The 20,155-nt window shown below is 41.5% G+C and overlaps 3 protein-coding genes across 3 annotated transcripts; all 3 read right to left on the bottom strand.

The window, feature by feature from the left end:
- Positions 1–22: 22 nt before the first annotated feature.
- Positions 23–10,398, bottom strand: dnajc3a (DnaJ (Hsp40) homolog, subfamily C, member 3a). The gene is made up of 12 exons (XM_079518048.1): positions 10,115–10,398; positions 9,456–9,569; positions 8,949–9,073; positions 8,645–8,719; positions 6,448–6,600; positions 5,286–5,467; positions 4,853–4,972; positions 4,544–4,649; positions 3,800–3,920; positions 2,053–2,185; positions 1,576–1,724; positions 23–1,232 (listed from the first exon to the last, which is right to left on the bottom strand). Exons 1-12 carry the CDS (start codon positions 10,194–10,196, stop codon positions 1,087–1,089), a joined length of 1,506 nt encoding a protein of 501 aa, XP_079374174.1. The 5' UTR covers positions 10,197–10,398; the 3' UTR covers positions 23–1,086.
- Positions 10,399–12,163: 1,765 nt separating this feature from the next.
- LOC306935170 (claudin-10-like) lies at positions 12,164–13,717 on the bottom strand. Its single transcript, XM_079518083.1, has 5 exons — positions 13,376–13,717; positions 12,956–13,117; positions 12,758–12,839; positions 12,559–12,666; positions 12,164–12,474 (listed from the first exon to the last, which is right to left on the bottom strand). The coding sequence occupies exons 1-5, from the start codon at positions 13,605–13,607 to the stop codon at positions 12,294–12,296; spliced, it is 765 nt and encodes a 254-aa protein (XP_079374209.1). The 5' UTR covers positions 13,608–13,717; the 3' UTR covers positions 12,164–12,293.
- Positions 13,718–16,132: 2,415 nt separating this feature from the next.
- LOC306935253 (claudin-10-like) lies at positions 16,133–18,975 on the bottom strand. The gene is made up of 5 exons (XM_079518217.1): positions 18,682–18,975; positions 17,544–17,705; positions 17,362–17,449; positions 17,077–17,184; positions 16,133–16,982 (listed from the first exon to the last, which is right to left on the bottom strand). The coding sequence occupies exons 1-5, from the start codon at positions 18,911–18,913 to the stop codon at positions 16,760–16,762; spliced, it is 813 nt and encodes a 270-aa protein (XP_079374343.1). The 5' UTR covers positions 18,914–18,975; the 3' UTR covers positions 16,133–16,759.
- Positions 18,976–20,155: the final 1,180 nt, after the last annotated feature.

The raw sequence follows: 20,155 nt of genomic DNA, 5'->3' as shown, positions 1-20,155 counted from the left end.
AATTCCTTAATTTAAAAAGAAGTTAAGCATAAATAGATCTTTATTTACAATTCAGAACAAAACCTCCATTCATATAAAAAAAAAATACCTTGTACAATTTGTACCTTTAATTAATGTGTACCTGTACACATTAAAGAATGAATGTACATTTCAGTGTACAATTCCGACAGGAAGCAGTCATTGCTTTGGAATTAAACGTTTACCCTTGATTGAAATCATTGCAGGTAAATTCTGCATCAGACACAGCATACTTTGTTTTTGGCATAGAAACGGCTTTATCGCAGCATGGAATCCAACGTCGTATCATTCAAGGACACATCGCTGATATTCTCTGGAAATAATGTCACAGTTTCCTCCAAGACCTCTCTGCGAGTCAATAGTTTGCTACAGGAATGACGTCTTTTTGTAGGCCAACCCAAAAGTTACTTCTGCCATGGTTTCCACCGAAGATTTGCAAAGGAATTTTTGCTTTGGGTTTTGGATAAATTAAAACAAACCGTGGGCAACAAATGTTTAGGATAACGTGTTTTTTCAACAAAATCTCATAATTTCCACAAATCATAACAAATGATTCTTTCTCACACAACAGACATTTAACTACCGGTACTTAAACTCTACTTTGTTGTACATCAATAGCGAAGATAGCCGATCTACAGTACAAGCTTGCGACTAGTCACAAGCTTGTAGATCTGCTTTTTTGGCCAAACGTTCACCAAATTTTTCTGAGTATTTGCCTATTATGACATGCCCAGAATAGGGATGCTAGAGTGTTGGATGTTAAAAAGCACATTACATTTTCAAAATTCATGGTTGCAATATTAACAGCCATTTATGTCACAGAACAAAACATGAAAGGCTTATGTTAACCACAGACCTTATTCCCTGCCAGAATTGATAACCCAATAGTAAAATGCTTTGGAAATCTGGTGTGGAGAAAACACTTAAGAATTCACTTGTGGGTTGTAGTACTACAAACTGTAGCACTCTCGGGATGAACCGGCATTCCTGAAGTTGGTGTTTTCCCTTTAAATCGGGAGGTAAAAAAATACAAAACCGCTCCAGCTGTGCTGGAGGTGATTTGTTTTATCAGTTGTAGTTGAACTTGAAGTTGAAGGGTCCAGAGCCAAAGGGATTGAAACCCTGCTGATGAAAGTGCTGGTGGTGGTGATGTCCTCCCTGCTGGCTCTCTGGGTCCATGGGATCTTCTCCCTGGTCAAATTTAGTTCTCATCTCTGCAGAAACACACACACACATAGGTCTACATATTAACATGGAACGTTACAAATACAAACTCACCAAGCATGCTAGAGATCATGCTGTTCATGTGTTCTTAAACATAATGCAACTGAAAAAGGACCATCTATGTGGTGTATGTCTGATGGAGCCATTGATGGACGGTCTCCAAAATGGAGACATTGACATGGAAACAGTGACGACTACAGTAATGAACTGTTCACATCATCTCCTCAGTGCTCTGATGCAGTCTGACATTCAGCCTGGCCTGACATTCACTGGGTGAGTGGCATTACCCTGACAGACAGCTGCAGAGTCCATGTAGACCTTGGGACCTTTTACCTGGGTCAGTGAGCACCTCTTTGGCCTGAGCGATGTCTATGAACTTTTTCTCTGCTTTTTTCTTGTCTTCCGCGTCCTGGAAATTATCTGGGTGCCACTGCATTGCCAGTCTCCTGTAGGCTTTGACGATTTCCTTTTTCTGGGCCGTTCTGTGACAGTGACAAGAGATGCATAAAGAAAGTATAGACGACCAAACAATATTTCCTATGATCTACTGTTACAGTCCAATTGTTATGGAATGCCATTTCCTCACATGTCTGTCTTTATATCACAGAATTCAGAATTTATTCTCGTAAATGGGGGCCAAGAATATCTCTTCTGAATTCTGAGTTTTGTTCTTGCAATTGTGAGATTAATACTTCAGGGATATGAAATTGAATTTGAAATAAAAAGAAGAGCAATTCAGGCCTTTTAATTTTTACTAAGTTGTGAGAATGGGCTTCCATAAATTGTAAAGTTAGCACAAATATTGCCTACCTCTTCACTCCAAGGATCTTGTAGTAGTCCCTCTTCTGAGACTGTTTGAGTAGCCGTTTAGCTTTCTCCAAGCCCTCTTTGATCTGACGGTCATTCTCGCTGTGCTGGCCAGCTGTTTCATAATCATTAATAGCTGCGAATGTAGAAGGATCATCCTCAGTTATTGATTCACCCAACTGATATATGAATGGCACTCGACATTTTCCCTATTATCTACCCTCTCCAAAAATGATATTGCCCCAACTATTATTCTTGGTACAGTACAGACAGTTGGTAATCACCTCACCGTAGTGTGAATTATGCAGCCACATTGTCTATCTTTAGAAAATTCATGGTACAGTACAAGTGTGTGAAGATTTGAGGCTTGTTTAATATGTGAGGTGTACTGAGAGGTGTGTGTGTCTGTGCGTGTGTGTCTGAGTTATTACAATCTGCTGCTTACGAAGCGAGGTCCACAGGAATCTGACAGTTTAAAAGCCTGTGTGAGGTTTGACGCTTTATTCCACCTGCTGGGGTGTTCACGCCTAAGCAGATAATGTGTTAATGGAAATCTACCCAGCAAACATTCCCTGTAGTTGCAGAGCTGAGGGAGAGAAGCCTCTGCCTGCCTGGGCTTTCATTATTTTCTGCTCAACTGTCTGAGGTGAGATTATTAATGGTCAAATTGTCAAAATGGCCACTGAACAATTGGAAAGGACATGAAAAGCAACTTGTAGGCACAGTCTATTAATGGCCAGGTCTTGAGATTATGTTGTTGTTCTGTGCTCACTGCTCACACACACAGAAGGCGTTCATTAAAATTTCAAAAAGGTTTGACAAATCAAATGCAGCCAGGTGAGGGGGAAGGCAGATGGTCCGACAAAGTGTGGACTGATCCTTGAAATTCCAACGTCCGTTATTGCTGGACTACAGGGTGGCTTGACAATCGATAGGGGATAACATCGTTTCAAGCTCGTCTCTTCCACAGCCTGCCAGGAGATGCATTACACTTGTGCGTGTTGGAAACAGAAACTAATGGCCATGATAAACGAGTGGCGGTGTTCAACTCCAGCCTGGGAGCCATGACAGCTGCAGATCACTCAGGTTGTGCTTACTTCCAACACATTGTGTTCCTGCCCAGAGGGGGAATATGTTCTATATAGTTGTAATGATATTGGATAACCGGGAGGCCTTAACAGATGTGCAATATTTAAGTCTAACTTTCTGCCAAAACTTATGATTCAATTATCGCTGTTGGCGTTTTTTTTGTTGTTGTTTTTTAGGCTTGACGTCGAAATAAAATAAAAAATCTTCTGAAAGAATATATATTCAAAGATTTGTGCCGCATTTTCACGATTTTTCAAAAATAGCAGACCTACAAGCTCGTAGAGCTTGTAGCTCTATGAGCTTGTAGATCTGCTATTTTTCAATAGCTAAAGTATAACATAATGCTTAGTTAAAACACCAAAAGGGGTTCCCGCCCAGAATGGGTTAAACAGTTATGCATACGTTTTGGACCATTATATCTATTAATGGTCATTTTGCTTGGATTTATTACAATTCAAACAGACTTTTGTGGTGGACAAAAATAATGACTATGAATTTTGACTAAGAATGTATGTTTAGTGGATGTAATCAAGGTTCTACTGTACGTTATCGTGTGCTGTGCGCCTGTGTGTAACAGCGATGATACCGTAAAACTACACACTCATCCCATTTAACAGCAACCAAGGCTAGCCTAAAAGAATCCTTTCGGCAGCCACCATACCTTCTTCATACTGCTCATCTTGGATGTAGGCCTCCGCTCTGTCCTTCAGGGCGTTGACGTTCTCTGGGTCCGACTTGAGGACCTCGCTACACACCGAGAGCGCCCTACTGGTCTCTTGGCCCTGTTCAGTACACATGACACACACACACACACACACACACACACACACACACACAGACACACACACACACTGAGTGTCCTTTGTCTACATGGATTACTAAACCACAGCTCTTATCTCTCTCAGCTCTATATATCATTGCCTCGAGACAACTTGTGAATCGGCACAATAGCTAAATTGAATGAATCCTCAAAGTTATGGATTAGGTACAAAATACAGTGAGTTTAACCCTTTAAAACCGGGACAGCAAGTGTCATTTTAGATTTGAGCTAAAAAGCATTATGTTATACTTTGGCTTTCAAAAATAGATATACAAGCTCATAGCGCGCCACTTTGTGCCGCCCGCCCTACTTCTTCTAGATCTGCTATTTTTGAAAAAGGTTGAACATTGGTGTGAAAATCTTTGAATATATATGTTTTTTTCGAAGAAAACTCAAATCTTTGCTTCGGGTGGTCCCTGTAACAAAATATTTTGAGATGGGGGTCCACAGCCAAATAAATACATATAATTTTGGGGGTCCTTGACATGAAAGATTTGAGATTCACTGATTCAGTTTCAGAAAACTGTTGAAAAGGTTTAGGTTTTAGTGTAGGTGGCTCATGGCAGAAATGAGGAGGCACAGTACCTGTGCCAAGGCGTGGCAGATGCGCTGCTTGGCAAGGTGTGTGTAATGATGCACGTTGGGCTCAGTCTTCATCACAGCCTCAAATTTGTTCACCGCGTCCTCGTACCTGAAATGCAGCAAGCAGGTGGGCATTTTAATTGACACACAAACACTAGGAAAACAACACAATTGCTGCAGCCGCTACCATGGAATCTCTCAAATTGACTGACGATTATGCTTAATATTTCAGGAGACATTTCAATGAATGGCAGCAGTTTAGAGTCGAGTCATTTCAGGATGTGCGCGCACACACACACACACAAAACACACCTTTGTTCCTGGATCAGCTCCTCTGCGGATTGGATCTGTTTGTTGAGTTTCTTCACTTGTTTGTAGTGGCTGTAGCACTGCTTGTGATCAGGATCCAGCTTCAGGCATTCCCGTACCTCACTGGAAATAATGTTTAATCGATCTCTCATGAGCCTTCTTTAATCAGTCCAGTACTTTATATAATAGATATCATTGGTTTTGTTGTATGGTATGGTATATGGTATAATTGAACCAACAATTTTGGGTGACTCATTGAGTAATCATTGAGAATTCCATCCATGTTGTATTATTTGAAATAAAGTAGAAATTTTTCATATTTCTTTGATTTCTGGTGCCATCTGACTCTTGTTATAGGAATTTGAATGCATTTGTTCAGAAATACAAAGGCACCCTCTGTTAGTTTGGCACTGGTCTGATACGATATGGGTCTTACCTGAGTGACATCTCGTGGTCTCCGAGGGTGTAATAGATGGTAGAAAGTGTGTAGAAGGCCTGAGTGTTGTCGCTCTTCAGCTTTGACGTGGCTTTAAGGTCACTGATGGCCTTCCCCATCTCGTCCATCTGAATGAAACACTCTGCCCGCAGCTCGCGAGAGGTCACATCCCATACACAGGTCTGGAAGAGCAATAGACAGAGGTTAAACCTCAGTTACAAATGTCACAACATACATGTAGCGTTTTACCGTTACAATCTGCTACAGTGGCAGGACGGCAGGAAGATCAGGCACAAAATAGACTTGGTGTTTCCTGTGGGCAAGGCCTGGTACAATAGTGCAGGGGTTCTCAACCCGTGGGTCCCGACCCCTCGGGGGGGTCGCCAAATTATTTTGGGGGGTCCCCAAATTATTTAAAAAAATATATATTTTTTTTTCTCCACGATTTTTCAAAAATAGCAGACCTACAAGCTCGTAGCGCGCCACTCGGTGGCGCGCTATGAGCTTGTAGATCTGCTATTTTTAAATAGCTAAATTATAACAATGCTTAAAACACCAAAAGGGGTTCCCGCCCAAAATGGTTTAAGGTTATTGTAGCAGTCAATTTATATTGGGGGTCGGGAGGGGGTGGGGCGGGGGGTCCCGAGACGTTGCCAAAGCATTTTCGGGGGTCCCCGGCCAAAAACGTTGAGAACCCCTGCAATAGTGCACCGATTCTCAAAGTGGGGTCTGGGGAGCCTCAGGATTCCTTGATGGGGTTACAAATGGACCGCTTACGGGTATGTAACGCTGAGAAATCGATTTGCACACTGGTGGTCCTTGAAATTAAAAGGTTTGAGAACCACTGCAATAATAGAATCCTGGGTGTTAATTTAACCCATTTTGTGTGGGAACCCCTTTTGGTGTTTTAAGCATTATGTTATGCTTTAGCTGTTGAAAAATAGCAGATCTACAAGCTCATAGCGCGCCACCGAGTGGCGTGCTACGAGCTTGTAGGTCTGCTATTTTTGGAAAATCGTGAGTGTGCACGCAAATCTTTGAATTATTCAGAGTGAATGTTTAGAAGACATTTTGTAGAATATAGTGTCAGGCCAAAATGGGTTAACTCCGATTGTACAAATGGAGCCTGTGAGTGTGAGGGTGGATTGTACAGTGTACTCACCTCAATGATGGCATCCAGTTGGATGGCGGCGGTCACATAGTCTTTGCTGTTGAAGCTGTGGTGTGCCTGAGTCACCAGCCGCTGGATTTCGTCCGACTTGGTGAGCAGTCTCTCAGCCTCCTCCTCCTCTTTTGCACTGGACTTGGACTTGAGCTATGAGCACAGTGAGGAAAGGCATTACATCAGCATGTATGGTGATTAAAGCAATTTAAAGCAATTTAACCACCTGCACAGGGGAGGAAGCAAGAGAAGCAGTAGGCTGGCACTAGAGGAGTGAGGAACATACTGTAGATTAGCAACTCGCAACGCGTTTGGTTCTGTCCACTGACTTCTCTCAAAGTGGACAAGACTGTGCCAAGTTTACCTCTTAAAAGCACTGCCAATCATGGCCAGAGCTTACTTACCGTTCCCCCGAACCCTATTACACTATAATCATCCTCATCATAGAAGGTCGTCATCTTCACGATAGCAATCTCAGCTAATGGCACATCCTTTACAAATAGACCTGGCTCTCCTATCAGTGTTCCTGCTAGCTCAGCCCTGGGAAGAGGGTAATGAATAAATGTGATACATTACACCATGCCAATGTATTGGACTGCTGAAACAGCAGGACAGCGTGCACCTCCAGCCAGGCCCGTCGACATCATACTGGCAAAAATATGGTCCACATAAAACCGTGCTAGTCAAAATGCCTATTGCCCTCTGCTGGGAATATGGCTCAGTGCCCTCTTAAAGCTGGAGTTATGACAGTTGATTTCAATTATAAAACTTTCCACACCATAGGTACTCTCATAAATGTACTAAAAACAGTATTTACATTTAGTCCAAAAGGCATTATAGCTTAGTGGATATACCCTTTCCACCCAAACTACCTGAAGTTCATATTACAGCTTACAAATAAATCAAATGCTATACTAAAAGAGACAAAATCATGCCAACTATGTAGGTTAGCATGATGGGTTCTTATGCATTCTTTTTTATAAAAGGGAGTTTAGGCCATAAATTCTCATGGCAGACCTTCCACAAGCCTCAGGCAATACATGACAATAACTGACCTCATACCACCGTTCTCAAGAGGGATTACCACTTCATTGTTCTTGGCATAAGAACAGAGCTTTAAGTGTTATCAAAGAAATGGAGATCAGTACCAAGGGCATTCATATCTTCTGGCAGTGTTATGCGACATCTCTGTGCATAATGGTAATAGTAATGCAAAATCTCTCACAGCATTCCACTCTTAATCCTTAATGAACACCTGAAATGATATCTGAAGGCCAACACGAGATTTGGCTACCAATTTAAATACTATTCACCTTCTTAGATTATGACTTATGTTATGAATGCACAGCGTTCCCGTTTTTCCAATGGCACTCAATCTAAGAGTTGGGCGATATGACTTCAAAACAACATCACAATTATTTTTTACTTTTACTTAAGATATTTTTAGAAAAAATAAATAGCAGTTCTACAAGTTCACAAGTCACGACACATTGTGAGCTTGTAGATCGACTATCTTTCGGTTGTAACAGTGCCTTAGATTGCTTGAATGCAATCTGGGAACCCATTCTGGAGCACCGCTCCTTTTTTTTAAATGTAAAACAACAACTCGGATTTGTCTCCTCTCGTTACTTAGTCCACTTCCCCCTGGGTGCTTCTGTGTTTATGCCAACTTTAATATCTACAGGCTGCTGTGGACGCTTAGGATAGAACTCCTTAATATCTACAGGCTGCTGTGGACGCTTAGGATAGAACTCCTTAATATCTACAGGCTGCTGTGGACGCTTAGGATAGAACTCCTTAATATCTACAGGCTGCTGTGGACGCTTAGGATAGAACTCCTTAAAAGCCAGAAAAGGCTGAATGTTGCAATATATTACAATAATATACCAGTGTGCTACCATATATCCTGTATATACAGTAGAAGAAAACTACTAGGTTTCTTCCAATCAATTATGTGGTTAACAATAGCTTTATAATTGCCTGTGTACTGTGTTTACTGTATTTCAATTAATAATGTTTTAGATTAATTTGAGGCCAACCTTCCTGCTAGCTTTTAGACTGAACCAATAGATTCGTTGTATCACTAGACTAGACCTGCAGACAAACACTGACCCCTCCTGGTGAACTTCAAGTCCTCGACAACAGTTACTTCACATTCACTCTTTACTTCCATGGACAATATCACTCTTACACTCACCACTTTCTTAAAGTCGCTCTCAGCTTCGTCCAGCCTCCCCTGCTTCAGAAGGATATTTCCTCTCTGAAGCCTTGCCTGTTTAAAGCGGGTGGAAAATGTGTTGCAATGTTTATGTATACAGTAAGTAATCTAGGTCTATCAGCAGCACAGCTGATATGACGTACTTCTTTCCCAGCATAATTAAGGCTGACATGAACTGACTAAACTGGAGAAACGAAATTTGTGCATATTTGTGTGCAAAGGAGTTTTCGTACACAGGTTCCTAAAAACATGCATATGCTATTAAGTGATGTGTACTACTTACAGAGGTGAAGTCTGGTTTGAGTTCTATGACTCTGCTCAAATCTGGCAGAGCAGATTTTGACTTCCCCATGGCTAGGTAAACTGTAGCTCTTCTGTAGTATGCAATGTAGTTTTTAGGATCTCCATCTAGAAGAGAGTAAACAAAATCATTACTAACCAAACATTATCAATGCAGTTCATTTTTTTTGCCCTAAAGCGCCATGGGAATAATCTACTGTAAACATTGACAATTTCTAAAACAACTATTTTGATTGGCCATCTTTATTCACTGTTAGACTGACTGACTATGTTGATTATGTAGAGTCTGATAATAATCAGACTATTATAGAATCAAGACACTACTTCATGCTGGCCTGGTGATCAGGTCATGATAGCACATGATACACACAGGTCATCATGACCTGTATATACTCACTGTATCATGTGCCTCTCACATGATATAAACCTCTATCTTAGAAATGCTTGTTTGCCAAACAGCCTGATAAATGCAGAATTCCTCAACACCTACCAACAGCAGCATGGAAGTGAGAGAGGGCATCAGCTAACTGGCCAGCAGCCAGGAGTTTCTTTCCCATCTCAAGGTGGCTCTCCACAGTACTCCCATCTCTAGTACACTTCACTCCTGAAAAACAGAAATTAGTCAGGTCAAGCACCCTCATTTCTTTAAAAAACAAAACAGCAACGACTTTTCATTTGAAGAACCTCTGGTTTGGCAGGAATTTGGCCATACCGTATGTACAATCTCAGTTGCAAACCCACAGGGTTGCAAACCCATTTGGTTCCTTAATTCTAACCATCAATCATTTAGCATGGGGACACCCTGAAACCTCATCCTGCTCTTTGGAGAGATGGCATTTTAACCTGGTCAGTTGTCACTATACAGTTGTGAATATTATGTGTGTCATTAATTTGATGTGGCAGAGGCTACACTACACAACACATTGCCATGTGAAACAAACCATAGCTAACGTTAGCAAGTAGCTATATCTGCTAGGTCAATCTGAAATCCAACCATAAAGTTGCACATGCTAACAAGCAAGCTAATCCTTTCCTTTCCGTATACAAGTCAAAGAGCTACGTATTGCAGTGTAGTTGTCCTTCATGACAAATGGTCAAAGCTCAAACTAACACTGTGTAATATTAACTTTATACAGGACAGTAGCTTACCTTCGAATCGCAGATCAATCAAAACAAGCACATATGGGATGTAAGTCAAGATTCTGTATGCTACATGGTCGATTGAAACCATGATTCTGTCACTTTATCTATTCAAAAATAAAATAGCTAACGTTAGTGTCGTTTGAAGTGTGTATTATTTACTATTGCCAGTCCCATGTGGTGACAGCAGCTATTCAGGATAGTATCATTTGACATCACTTTCTTTTCTGTCAGGTCTGGACAGGCTAGTGAAGTCTGTCGGCCGGTCGTGGTCGGCTATAATTGGTTGGATTGCTGGAAAACTCCTCCCACGACGGTTGGATCAACGGAGAGGAGCCACGGCAGCGTACGGTACAGCCAGTGGAATATGGACAACTGGGCCCTGCGTGGCAGAAGAGAAGTGGGCAGTGGGTGGGCTGCGGGCGGGCACTATAACTGGCAGAGCAGAAAGGCATGCACATGCAGTGATTTTGTTTTTGTTGTTTCAAATTTTTATTGAAGGGACTTTCACTCAGTCTCATCATATTACACTTTTGACTCCAGTATTTAGGGATCCAGGATCCAAAGAGATATGGATTAATTCAAATTCAAATATTGTAGTAATATTGTAGATATGCTATTTTCACTATTTTCGAAAATTGCTGGTTTACAGCTTTTGGGGAAATGTTCTAACCTGACTCCGCCAGATGGGGCAGCAGAGAGTACCTTGGTTTCCCCCCTCCTGCTGGGGAATCCAGTGTACTCTCTGCTGCCCCATCTGGCGGAGTCAGGTTAGAAATGTTCTACATTTCAAGCAATGCATTGATATTAAAAATGTAGGCTAGTTTGTAATTTGTAGCCTACTTTTGAATAGGCCTACTGAACTGAAGGCCACTTTGTCCATCACTGCAAGGAGCTAGGTCCTATGTTGGTGGTTATGTGTCAGTCTCCTCTTCTTGTTGTTGCACTTTGAGGCAGTGTGTGTGGGGGGGATGGCAGCCAGCTCATAATTTCACTATGACCTGGCTGCCATCGGTCAGTTTTAGACTTGGAACGATGCAAGTTGGAAGTGCATGCCCCACCCATGCAGTTATTATGTGTCCCATACCCATATATGGAGTTCTTGTAACGATGGAAGTTGGAGATCCATGCCCCACCCGGCTATGCAATACCTGTTGTACCCGTGTCAATATATGGAGATTTCTTTTTTTTTTCTTTTAAGATATTTTTTGCGCTTTTTGCCTTTAGTGATAGATTTACAGTAGTTTGACAGGAATGCTGGAGAGAGATGGGGGGGAAGACACGCAGCAAAGGTCGCCGGGCTCATGACTCGAACCTGCGACACCAGCTGTCAGGCTGGATTACCAGCCTAGGTGCCTGGACCGCTCGGTCGGCCCAGGCCAATATATATGGAGATCTCTGTCCCTTTATTCCTATATATAGAGTTCTGTGTCCTGTTGTTGTACCCGTGTCAGAGTACCCGTTCCACCCATCTGTCTGTTCCCCTTTTATGCCCATATATGGAGATTTCTGTATCTGTCTCTCTGTCCCTTTATTCCTAAGGAGTTCTGTGTCAGGCATGCTCAAATGGAGTGTTGTGATGTCAGAACAGGCCAGCTCCATATACTGTATGGAGCCTGGACATTAAGGTCAGGTCAGGACACTTTAATGTTATTTAACAAACTGTAGCTGTCAATAACTACTATGGACCAAACGAAAGTATCTATTTTCCCAAACTCAGCCCTCCATATTGTTGTGTATACAGTTATTTTTATTACACCATAAAGAGTTATCAAAGGTAATGAAATGCAATTAGATTAAACACTTGAACCCCAGCATCCGTATTCTGGGGCAAACATGAGCCAAAAATAGCAGATCTACAGCATTGTGAACTTGTGAGCTTGTAGATCGGCTATTCTTGGTGAATAAATGAGGTGTTGTAGATGGAAAAAGGTGGTCAGGTCAAATAAGTGGAGAACCAACTCAAGTCATGTTTACTAAGTCTGGAGGGTCTCAGTTGTAAATGACACAATTGTACTGGCTTGTGTCTGAAAATAAAACAAAAGTGGTGATAAAACAGGCTACTATGAGTAGGCTACAGAGTGCAGATATAAAAAAAATCAAATATCTTGTCACATACAGTACAATATTATTATGGTAATAGTAGGCCTTTAATATTTACTCATATATACAAGTTACTTTCCAGAAGTCACACATAGGAATTGATGCTGGACGTTTTGGTGCTCCTTGTGATTCCAGAAATGTCACTGGCTGTACTTGCTGTCTTGTTACTCTGTTCACTCTGAGCTGGAGACACGTAGGTCTGCTTGGGTGGAAGAGCTGTGTATGCCTCAGGGATCCCGTAGGCAGGCAGATCCTTTTTCTTTGAGCTGTGAAATGTATTACAGAGGTATTCAGTGGTTTTGTCTACTGAGTCTAAACTGAACATGAATCATTGTTTTGTTGGAAATTACCTTGATTGGCACCCTTCCTTCCCTGCAAAACTACTCATAATAAGACCCCCAACAGTAAGGAGTGCAGAGCCCCCCCAGCCGATAAACACACCAACTCCTATTTCAAATCTGGGAATAAAGACAGAGTTCAAGCACTGTATTTATTTACTTCATGTAAATATTGGATGCATTTTGTTTGATGTTTGGTTTTTTTACATACTTTTGAGCTCTGAAGTCAGGGTTTTGAAATTCTGCTCTTACTTTGTTCCCATAATAAGAGAATGCAATCATAGAACACAACCCTATAAAGGTAGAGGTACAACATTTACGTTTAGCAGAATTAGCACCAACTTACAGTGAATTTTGAGAGAGAGAGAGAGAGAGAGAGAGAGAGAGAGAAACTTGTGCAAATGTTTACCTGAGATGAGATAGTTCATCCCTGCAGCAAAAGTTACTCTTGCATTAGAAATTTCTGATCCCCCGATCTTGGTGCATTTCATACCCACCATGACAAGCACCGATCCAAAGAATGCCAGGATAATAGCGGTGATGATAAGTGCGCGGCACATGTGAATGTCCCCTGTCCAAGAAAGTAAAGCCTAATTTAGACTTGTACGGCTGCAGTAGTCCTAGCATAACTGAAAATATACACAATATTTTCAGCAAATGACACAATGACAATCGTATGGTGAACTTCATGTAGTATACATTTAATTAGGCTTAACAAAGAAAAATGCACATCATTGAAAAATATTCAAATTGTAAATAAAAAGACGTTGACTTAATCTGTCTGAGGAAACAGTCTGTTTGCCTTGGGAAGAGTAACATTTCCACTTACAGTTCAGTGCAAGCATAGATGGGATTCCCTTGCAATCTGAGACTCCTGTCGAATCAGATATGCAATCCTTCCAGAGGTTGGAGAAGTAGTTAGAAGTGGTCAGAACAATGCTGTCGACCTCAGACCAGGTCCAGATCTCTGTGACCATGGTGGAGCAGATCAGGATCCATCCAACCACACAAACACTAAAGCAACCAATCTCCATGTACATCACCACAACCCTGTAATTCATGCTTGCCTTTCTGAGCGTTCAACAACTAGACAGAGAAACAGAAAAGCAAGGCCAAGGAATAATGACACAGGGCAACTGTTGCCGCTGTCTCAGACGTTGGACTAAACTGTGGATGACCAGTGAGTGAGAGAAAGTGAGAGAAAGTGATTTCAGTGATACCCTCCCACAAATCAGAAGTGCTGCCTGCCTGCCTGCCTGCCTGCCTGCCTGCCTGTCTGTCTGTCTGTCTGTCTGTCTGTCTGTCTCTCTCTCTCTCTCTCTCTCTCTCACACACACACACACACACACACACACACACACACACACACACACACACACACACACACACACACACACACACACACACACACACACACACACCATACACATGCTGGTGAGGCCGAACCAGAAACAAGAGACAGAATGTGGTTTGTGTATATAATCACATCTCTTGCTTTGGAAGTGTGGATGGAGCAAGCCAAGCTGTAGGCCTACTGCTGACCAAGAGTTTTTTGCCTTTGTTCTGTGTGTGAAGGTCATTTTGACGACAGGCTGTGTTTGTTATTGATATGGTACCCAGGAGGAACCTAGCCTATTTGGTTCTTGGTTTGTTTATTTGTTTCTTTGATTGTTGCTGCACCAAATCACAAATCACCAAGTGGCACTGTGGCAGCAATCTCATTCCCTGACTTCACCTCTCTTTTCTTTTGTTTTTCTTTACTTAGTTTGCAATACATTATAATACGTAAGACGCCCTGAGGGCGAGAAGCGCAAGGTCGCGTGCATGCATCCGCCTGGGTGACGGCAGACTGCTGGGCGAGCGCTGGCGCTTTATCATGGGGGATCAGATCAACATATGGAATGAATTATGTACTGGCCATATATGGAGTGTACATGGTTTGATGAGGTCAGATCAACATATGGAATGTCGAACAGGTCAGCTCCATATGGAGATCTAAGGGTTTCAGGTTTGAGGTCAGATGTAGAGTTGCTGGCCGACTCCATATATGCAGATCTAGGTGATGATCCAGTCTTCTCCATGTATGATTATCCAGTGTTAGATGAGGTCAGTGTCGTGATCTTCATATATGGAGATGACGTGTCACGAGGCGTGACCATATACAGTATGGAGTCGTGATGACACGAGGTGTGACCACATGCATTTTAGTTAAACATGTTATATCATTATTGTCTCCACCAGGCCGAAGGCATGGGGAGAGAGTATGTTTTGCACTCCGTCCGTGTGTGTGTGTGTGTCCGTGTGTGTGTGTGTGTGTCCGTCCTTCCGTCCGTCTGTTACCAGCTGTCTGCAACACACACTCCCTGGATGCCAACGATGAACCTCTGCCCCACATTTTCCAGAACGGCCTGTTATAGCGCCACCATGAGGCAGCTTTTCACATGTTTTACCTAAAACTGCACCGATCTGCGTGAAACGTTGCATGCACACTCCCTAGAGGCCAAGGACAAACCTTTGACCTGCATTTTCCGCATCTGCCTTTTATAGCGCCACCAGGAGCGCCCCGTTTTGAACAAAAGCCTCAAATCATGAACGCAGCGTGCAATTTACGTGAAATCTTTCACACATTTTCTTACTAGGCTGAGGAATATATCCCACCCTTTTCACATTGGCCTGTTATAGCGCCACCAACAGGTTGATTTTTGCAAAACACATTTTTGGAACAAAATGCCTCAAATCATCCAATTGCCATCAAAGGCGTATGAAGTGGCACCCTTTTCACATTGGCCTATTATAGCGCCACCAGGAGGCCACAACCTGACCTGCCCTGGTGGAGACCTGTGCCCCGAGGGGCACTTTTTCTAGTTTATGTCTAACCTCTCCTCCATTACCTGCATGGCCAGTTGTCCACCTGCATTTAGGCCGTCACAATTATTACATTTAATCGCCTGATCACAATTATATACGTTGCATCGGAACACACTGTGAGCTTGTTTAGGCTATTTCTGAAGGTATAAAATGATTCAATACAGCATATTCTGGCCATAGGACATTATATTTTTTATTATCGATACTGGTCATTGTCAGTAATTTCTTTGTATAGCCTATTGACGTTGTACAGTGTACCCTTGTTTACAAAGGCTAAAAGGTAAAAAATAAAAAAAAGTTCCAATATCCAATACCAGAAACACAATTAAATAGATTATTTGTACGACAATTAATCGTCACGTAAAATGTCATGATCGTGACAGCCCTACCTATATCCACCATATGCAGGTCACATTTGAACTTCACTATCCGGTACGTTTATTTTATTTTATTTAGTATTTAAAAGCTTGTTGATTAATTTAAATGCAACGTCTTTAGATATCTTAATTGCTTACAGTATAGGCTATGTTAAAGATATTTGAAGCTATATGTTGTAGAACCCTATAGCATCCCTTTTCTGGGGAGTTTGTAAGAATAGCAGATCTAAAATCTCACATTGCTTGCAACACATTCTGAGCTCATACATCAGCTATTTAGTATTTACCCTATTTATTTGGTTTAATTCTTTGGTGAAGAGCCCAGCCCACAAGGACACAACATATACATCATTGCATAGGAGTACAATATAGAAAAACGTACAGAACATGTGTCTTTTTTCCCAAGCCTTACATAAAATCTGATATAAACAAAATACCTTTCCTAAAACATAATTCAAGTCTTTCATAATTATCCAATCAAAAAAGGTTTACACAAATAGATGACATTTTACAAAATAATAAATTATTAAAAGTCCTCATATAACAATATTGTGACTTTTAATTGTAAATAGCACATAGAAATGTTTACATCGTTAAACTAGTTACATGATTGCTAAACATTAATAATGGCTGCACATCTGTTGTACATTATTATTAATGACTACCAATAAAAACGAGATGACTATACTATTCGTTTCATTCGTATGATTTGAATTAAGATTAGATGGCTGTCATAAAAGTTGCAAAGCAATGTGTACAAATTATTAAAAATGATTTAACAAACCAAAAGTAAACAGAACTTTCTCAAATCACTACAGGAGCATGAAAGCATTAATTATTTACAATTGTACAAAATGAGGTGAATATACATTATTCATCATTTTAAAAAAATAGCATAGTCCATATTATCCATCACATGCACCATCATCCTAATTACTTTTATCACAAGTCAGACAGATTTGTAATAACTACACAAACGCATCTCTTTCTGACATTCTCTCGGGTGTTGTCTGTGAGAGCTTTGAGATCTTGGAGCTGCTGGATCCTCCATACGATCCGTACTGCCTACTTGAATATGGTTTGTAGTATTGACTGTATGCTCTTCCTCCAGGTTTGTAGTATCCAGTATATGTTCTTGCTGCAGTGCGAGGAGCCATGTATGTGCGTGGTGCATAGGCATACACCACTGTCCTGTAAGCCAAGGCACAAACAACAAGAACGTGAATCAACACAGTAAACTCCTGAGTGTGAATATATCCATTTGTAGGATTTGACTGTGTATTACCTTTTAGGGATGATTACCCGGTACACCGTGGCAGCATAAAATATAGCTCCAAGTAGGATGAAGAAACTTCCCACCAATCCAAGAAATATCGGAGTTCCTAAGTCATATCTGCCATTAGGGTGAAAGTAAAATCAGAACACATTTACCTAAGGAGTTATTTTAAATCATACAATATACTGACATTAACAGAGCAGTAGAAACATTATCATTATGTGATTGTGATGTGTTGGTTTGTACCACTATGAGCCACTGCCAGAAGAGATTCAAACTATTGACTCACTGTACCTTAACTGTCCTGGCTGTAAATTGTTAGCAAAGGTTGTCCTGGCAACCCTGTTGATGTATAAGCAGTAGCCAGCTATATCAGAAATACCTGTGTGAAGAGGAAGTTTCGGTTAAACCAAGACATGGTGAGGGCAAAACACTTGTCATTTATGCTCTTCTAGTGCATCACGTGTTGCCCTCACCGCCAAAAAAATGAAACACTGCCGAGGCTAGTAACTGTTTGTCCTTGGTCGTCTCCGCTCCACCGATATATGTGCATTCCATCCCAAGAAAGCCAAATATTGCACCAAAGAACCCAAGGGTTAAACCGCACATTAGCAAGCCTCTCACTGCCTGGACATAAACTGTGGAGAGAAAAAAAAGGGAAAAAAAGTCATGTTAATGCTATGTATTCTATCATGACATTTATCATCGTAAATAATGCATCATGTTGTAAAGTCTCAGTTTTAATAGACTTTTGTTCTATGACAATTCATATTGAAAAAGTTATTTAGAAAAACTAGGGTTGTTTAATTCAGTGCAGTGGTTCCCAAACCATTTAATTTCAAGGACCCCCATAAATCTGTGCGTGTGGATTTGTGCACTCTCCAAGTTGCAGGCGTGTAAGGGTCCTTTTTGTTCCTATAACTATCCATAATTTAGCTGGGGGCCCCCTGGAACCCCCCAGACTCCATTTTGAGAACCACCTGTTTAGTGGCATTAATGAGATTGAACATTGATTAGGAAGAAGGTAGACGTGATTCCTTTCTATGCTGCGAGACAGTATGTATGATGTCCAAGTATGTATGATGTTTTGTTGTTGAAACATTTTCTGATAGGGCCAGCAGGGCACACTTATCCAAAGGGCCTCACAATATCTGTGTGAGCAAATATTTCATGCATCACTAACCCAAGAAGAATTTCTGCAGTAACCAGTGCAGTCAGTAAATGGTGCATTTATATAGCGCCTTTATCCAAGGCGCTTTACATAGATTGTGCATTACATTCACCCATTCACGCACACATCATACACCGATGGCGACGGAAACCATGCAAGGCACCAACCTGCACAGTCATCAGGAGCAATTAGGGGTTCAGTGTCTTGCTCAAGGACACTTCGACACTAACTCTGGGGGAGCCCGGGTTCGAACGGCCAACCTTGCGGTTATACCATCCAGCCACTCTACCCCTGAGCCACCGCCGCCCAGTCAGTGCAGTGCTTTATGGGGTCATAGACTACTTATAGTCAGTTAAGTCAAATACAAGGCTACATTAACACTAAAAGACAGAAACTATGAAACATCATTCCTCAGATATGAACGTGTGCTGCAGATCACTTACTTGTGACAGACCAGAGCACTGGGTAGTCCCTACAGTTGGTCACTGCTGTGGAGTCGGTGAAGCAGTCCTTCCAAAGGTTGGACCAGTGCCAGGCTACCTTGATGATGAAGGAACCTCCCTGGCCTCCTATTTGAACGATCCTCCAATAGTCCATGGCCATAGTGCAAAGTACAAACAGCCATCCCAGCGTTGAGATCAAGAAACCAAACACTTGAATCAGACGCTTCCTCATTTCTGAGGCCAGTAGACGAAGCCTGTGGACACCAGCTACTGCAGAGAGCTGTGGGTGTTAGATCTGGGTGGACAGTCACGCCAGCAGGACGGATCAAGGTGCTACTTCATTTGAGCAGGTTTGTCAGAACAGGATGACATTGTTTGTGCTCGCCATTCAACATTGTGTTGATGTGGGCTTTAGGTCAGTATGGAGGATGTTTACTGTAAACTCTCAGGAGTGTGGCTGTCAGGCTCATTCTACTTTCACAATCTTTTCAACAACAGTTTTTGAGGAATACTGCTACAGTATGCTAATACTGCTATAGTGTGGCACTTGGTGTGTGATATTCACCATGTAGGCTGTGACAGAATATATGATCAACAAAAGGTTATGGAGAATATATTGTAATAATGTGTGAGCTTTTATACTGTATATGGATTTTGCCAAATATTCACTAGGGTTCAAGTTCAACTTTTGATATATAAAACAGTTGTAACGTGTGTGAAAAAGAAAAAAAGGGAAAAAAAGTAAAGCTTAAGGCTGTATAATGAAAGGATTATAATGGTTAGAATTTAGTATTAAAAGCCTGGGTACCTGTCTAATAAGCCTTATATGCCTATTGAGCCCCATTGCCCCCGCCGGCAGGGCAGCGGCTGTCCACCTCATAAACAGCTCTCAGCGGGTAAATGGAGACCCAATTGGTCTCCGGTTCCAACTTCCAACAATGTTTTTGATTTCCCCCCCTGGACCCCCCTGGGGTTTAAGAGTTAATGCACTAAAATTGCCATTGCCCTATATCATTTATACAATTAAAAACACATTCAATATTTCAGAAAATAAAGGCCATTGCGCATAACCCAAAGTCTGCAAATACTTTCAGTCTGCATATATCTCCGGGTATGGACCAGTCACTATAATTGGCCTTACTATCTTATGGTAGAGAGATAAGGTAAGGGATAAGGGATATTTGGGGTAGCTTTAGTGCTGCAATTATGGTTTTAGAGCAACAATGCCACTGTCTGGCAGCGTAGTGTTACTGCAGGGATGAGAGCTGTAACTTGGTGTTCCCAGTCAAACAGGGCTGTGAGTTAAGCTTTAGCCAGGAACACGAACTCAATTTTCTTTTCATTCCATTTTCGGAAGATGACAAAGTAAAGGCCTATTGCAACTCATAGTATTATTCACTAATCTGTCAAAGCTCTCAGTGGATCACTCATGTCATGAATCAACTTTGTGATGCTTTAATTTCAAGTAACATAA

This window comes from Electrona antarctica (genome assembly GCF_951216825.1).
Source record: "Electrona antarctica genome assembly, chromosome: 13".
NCBI lineage: Eukaryota > Metazoa > Chordata > Actinopteri > Myctophiformes > Myctophidae > Electrona > Electrona antarctica.
The sequence above is the reverse complement of the archived record's forward strand: the minus strand, read 5'-3'. Positions and strand labels throughout refer to the sequence as shown.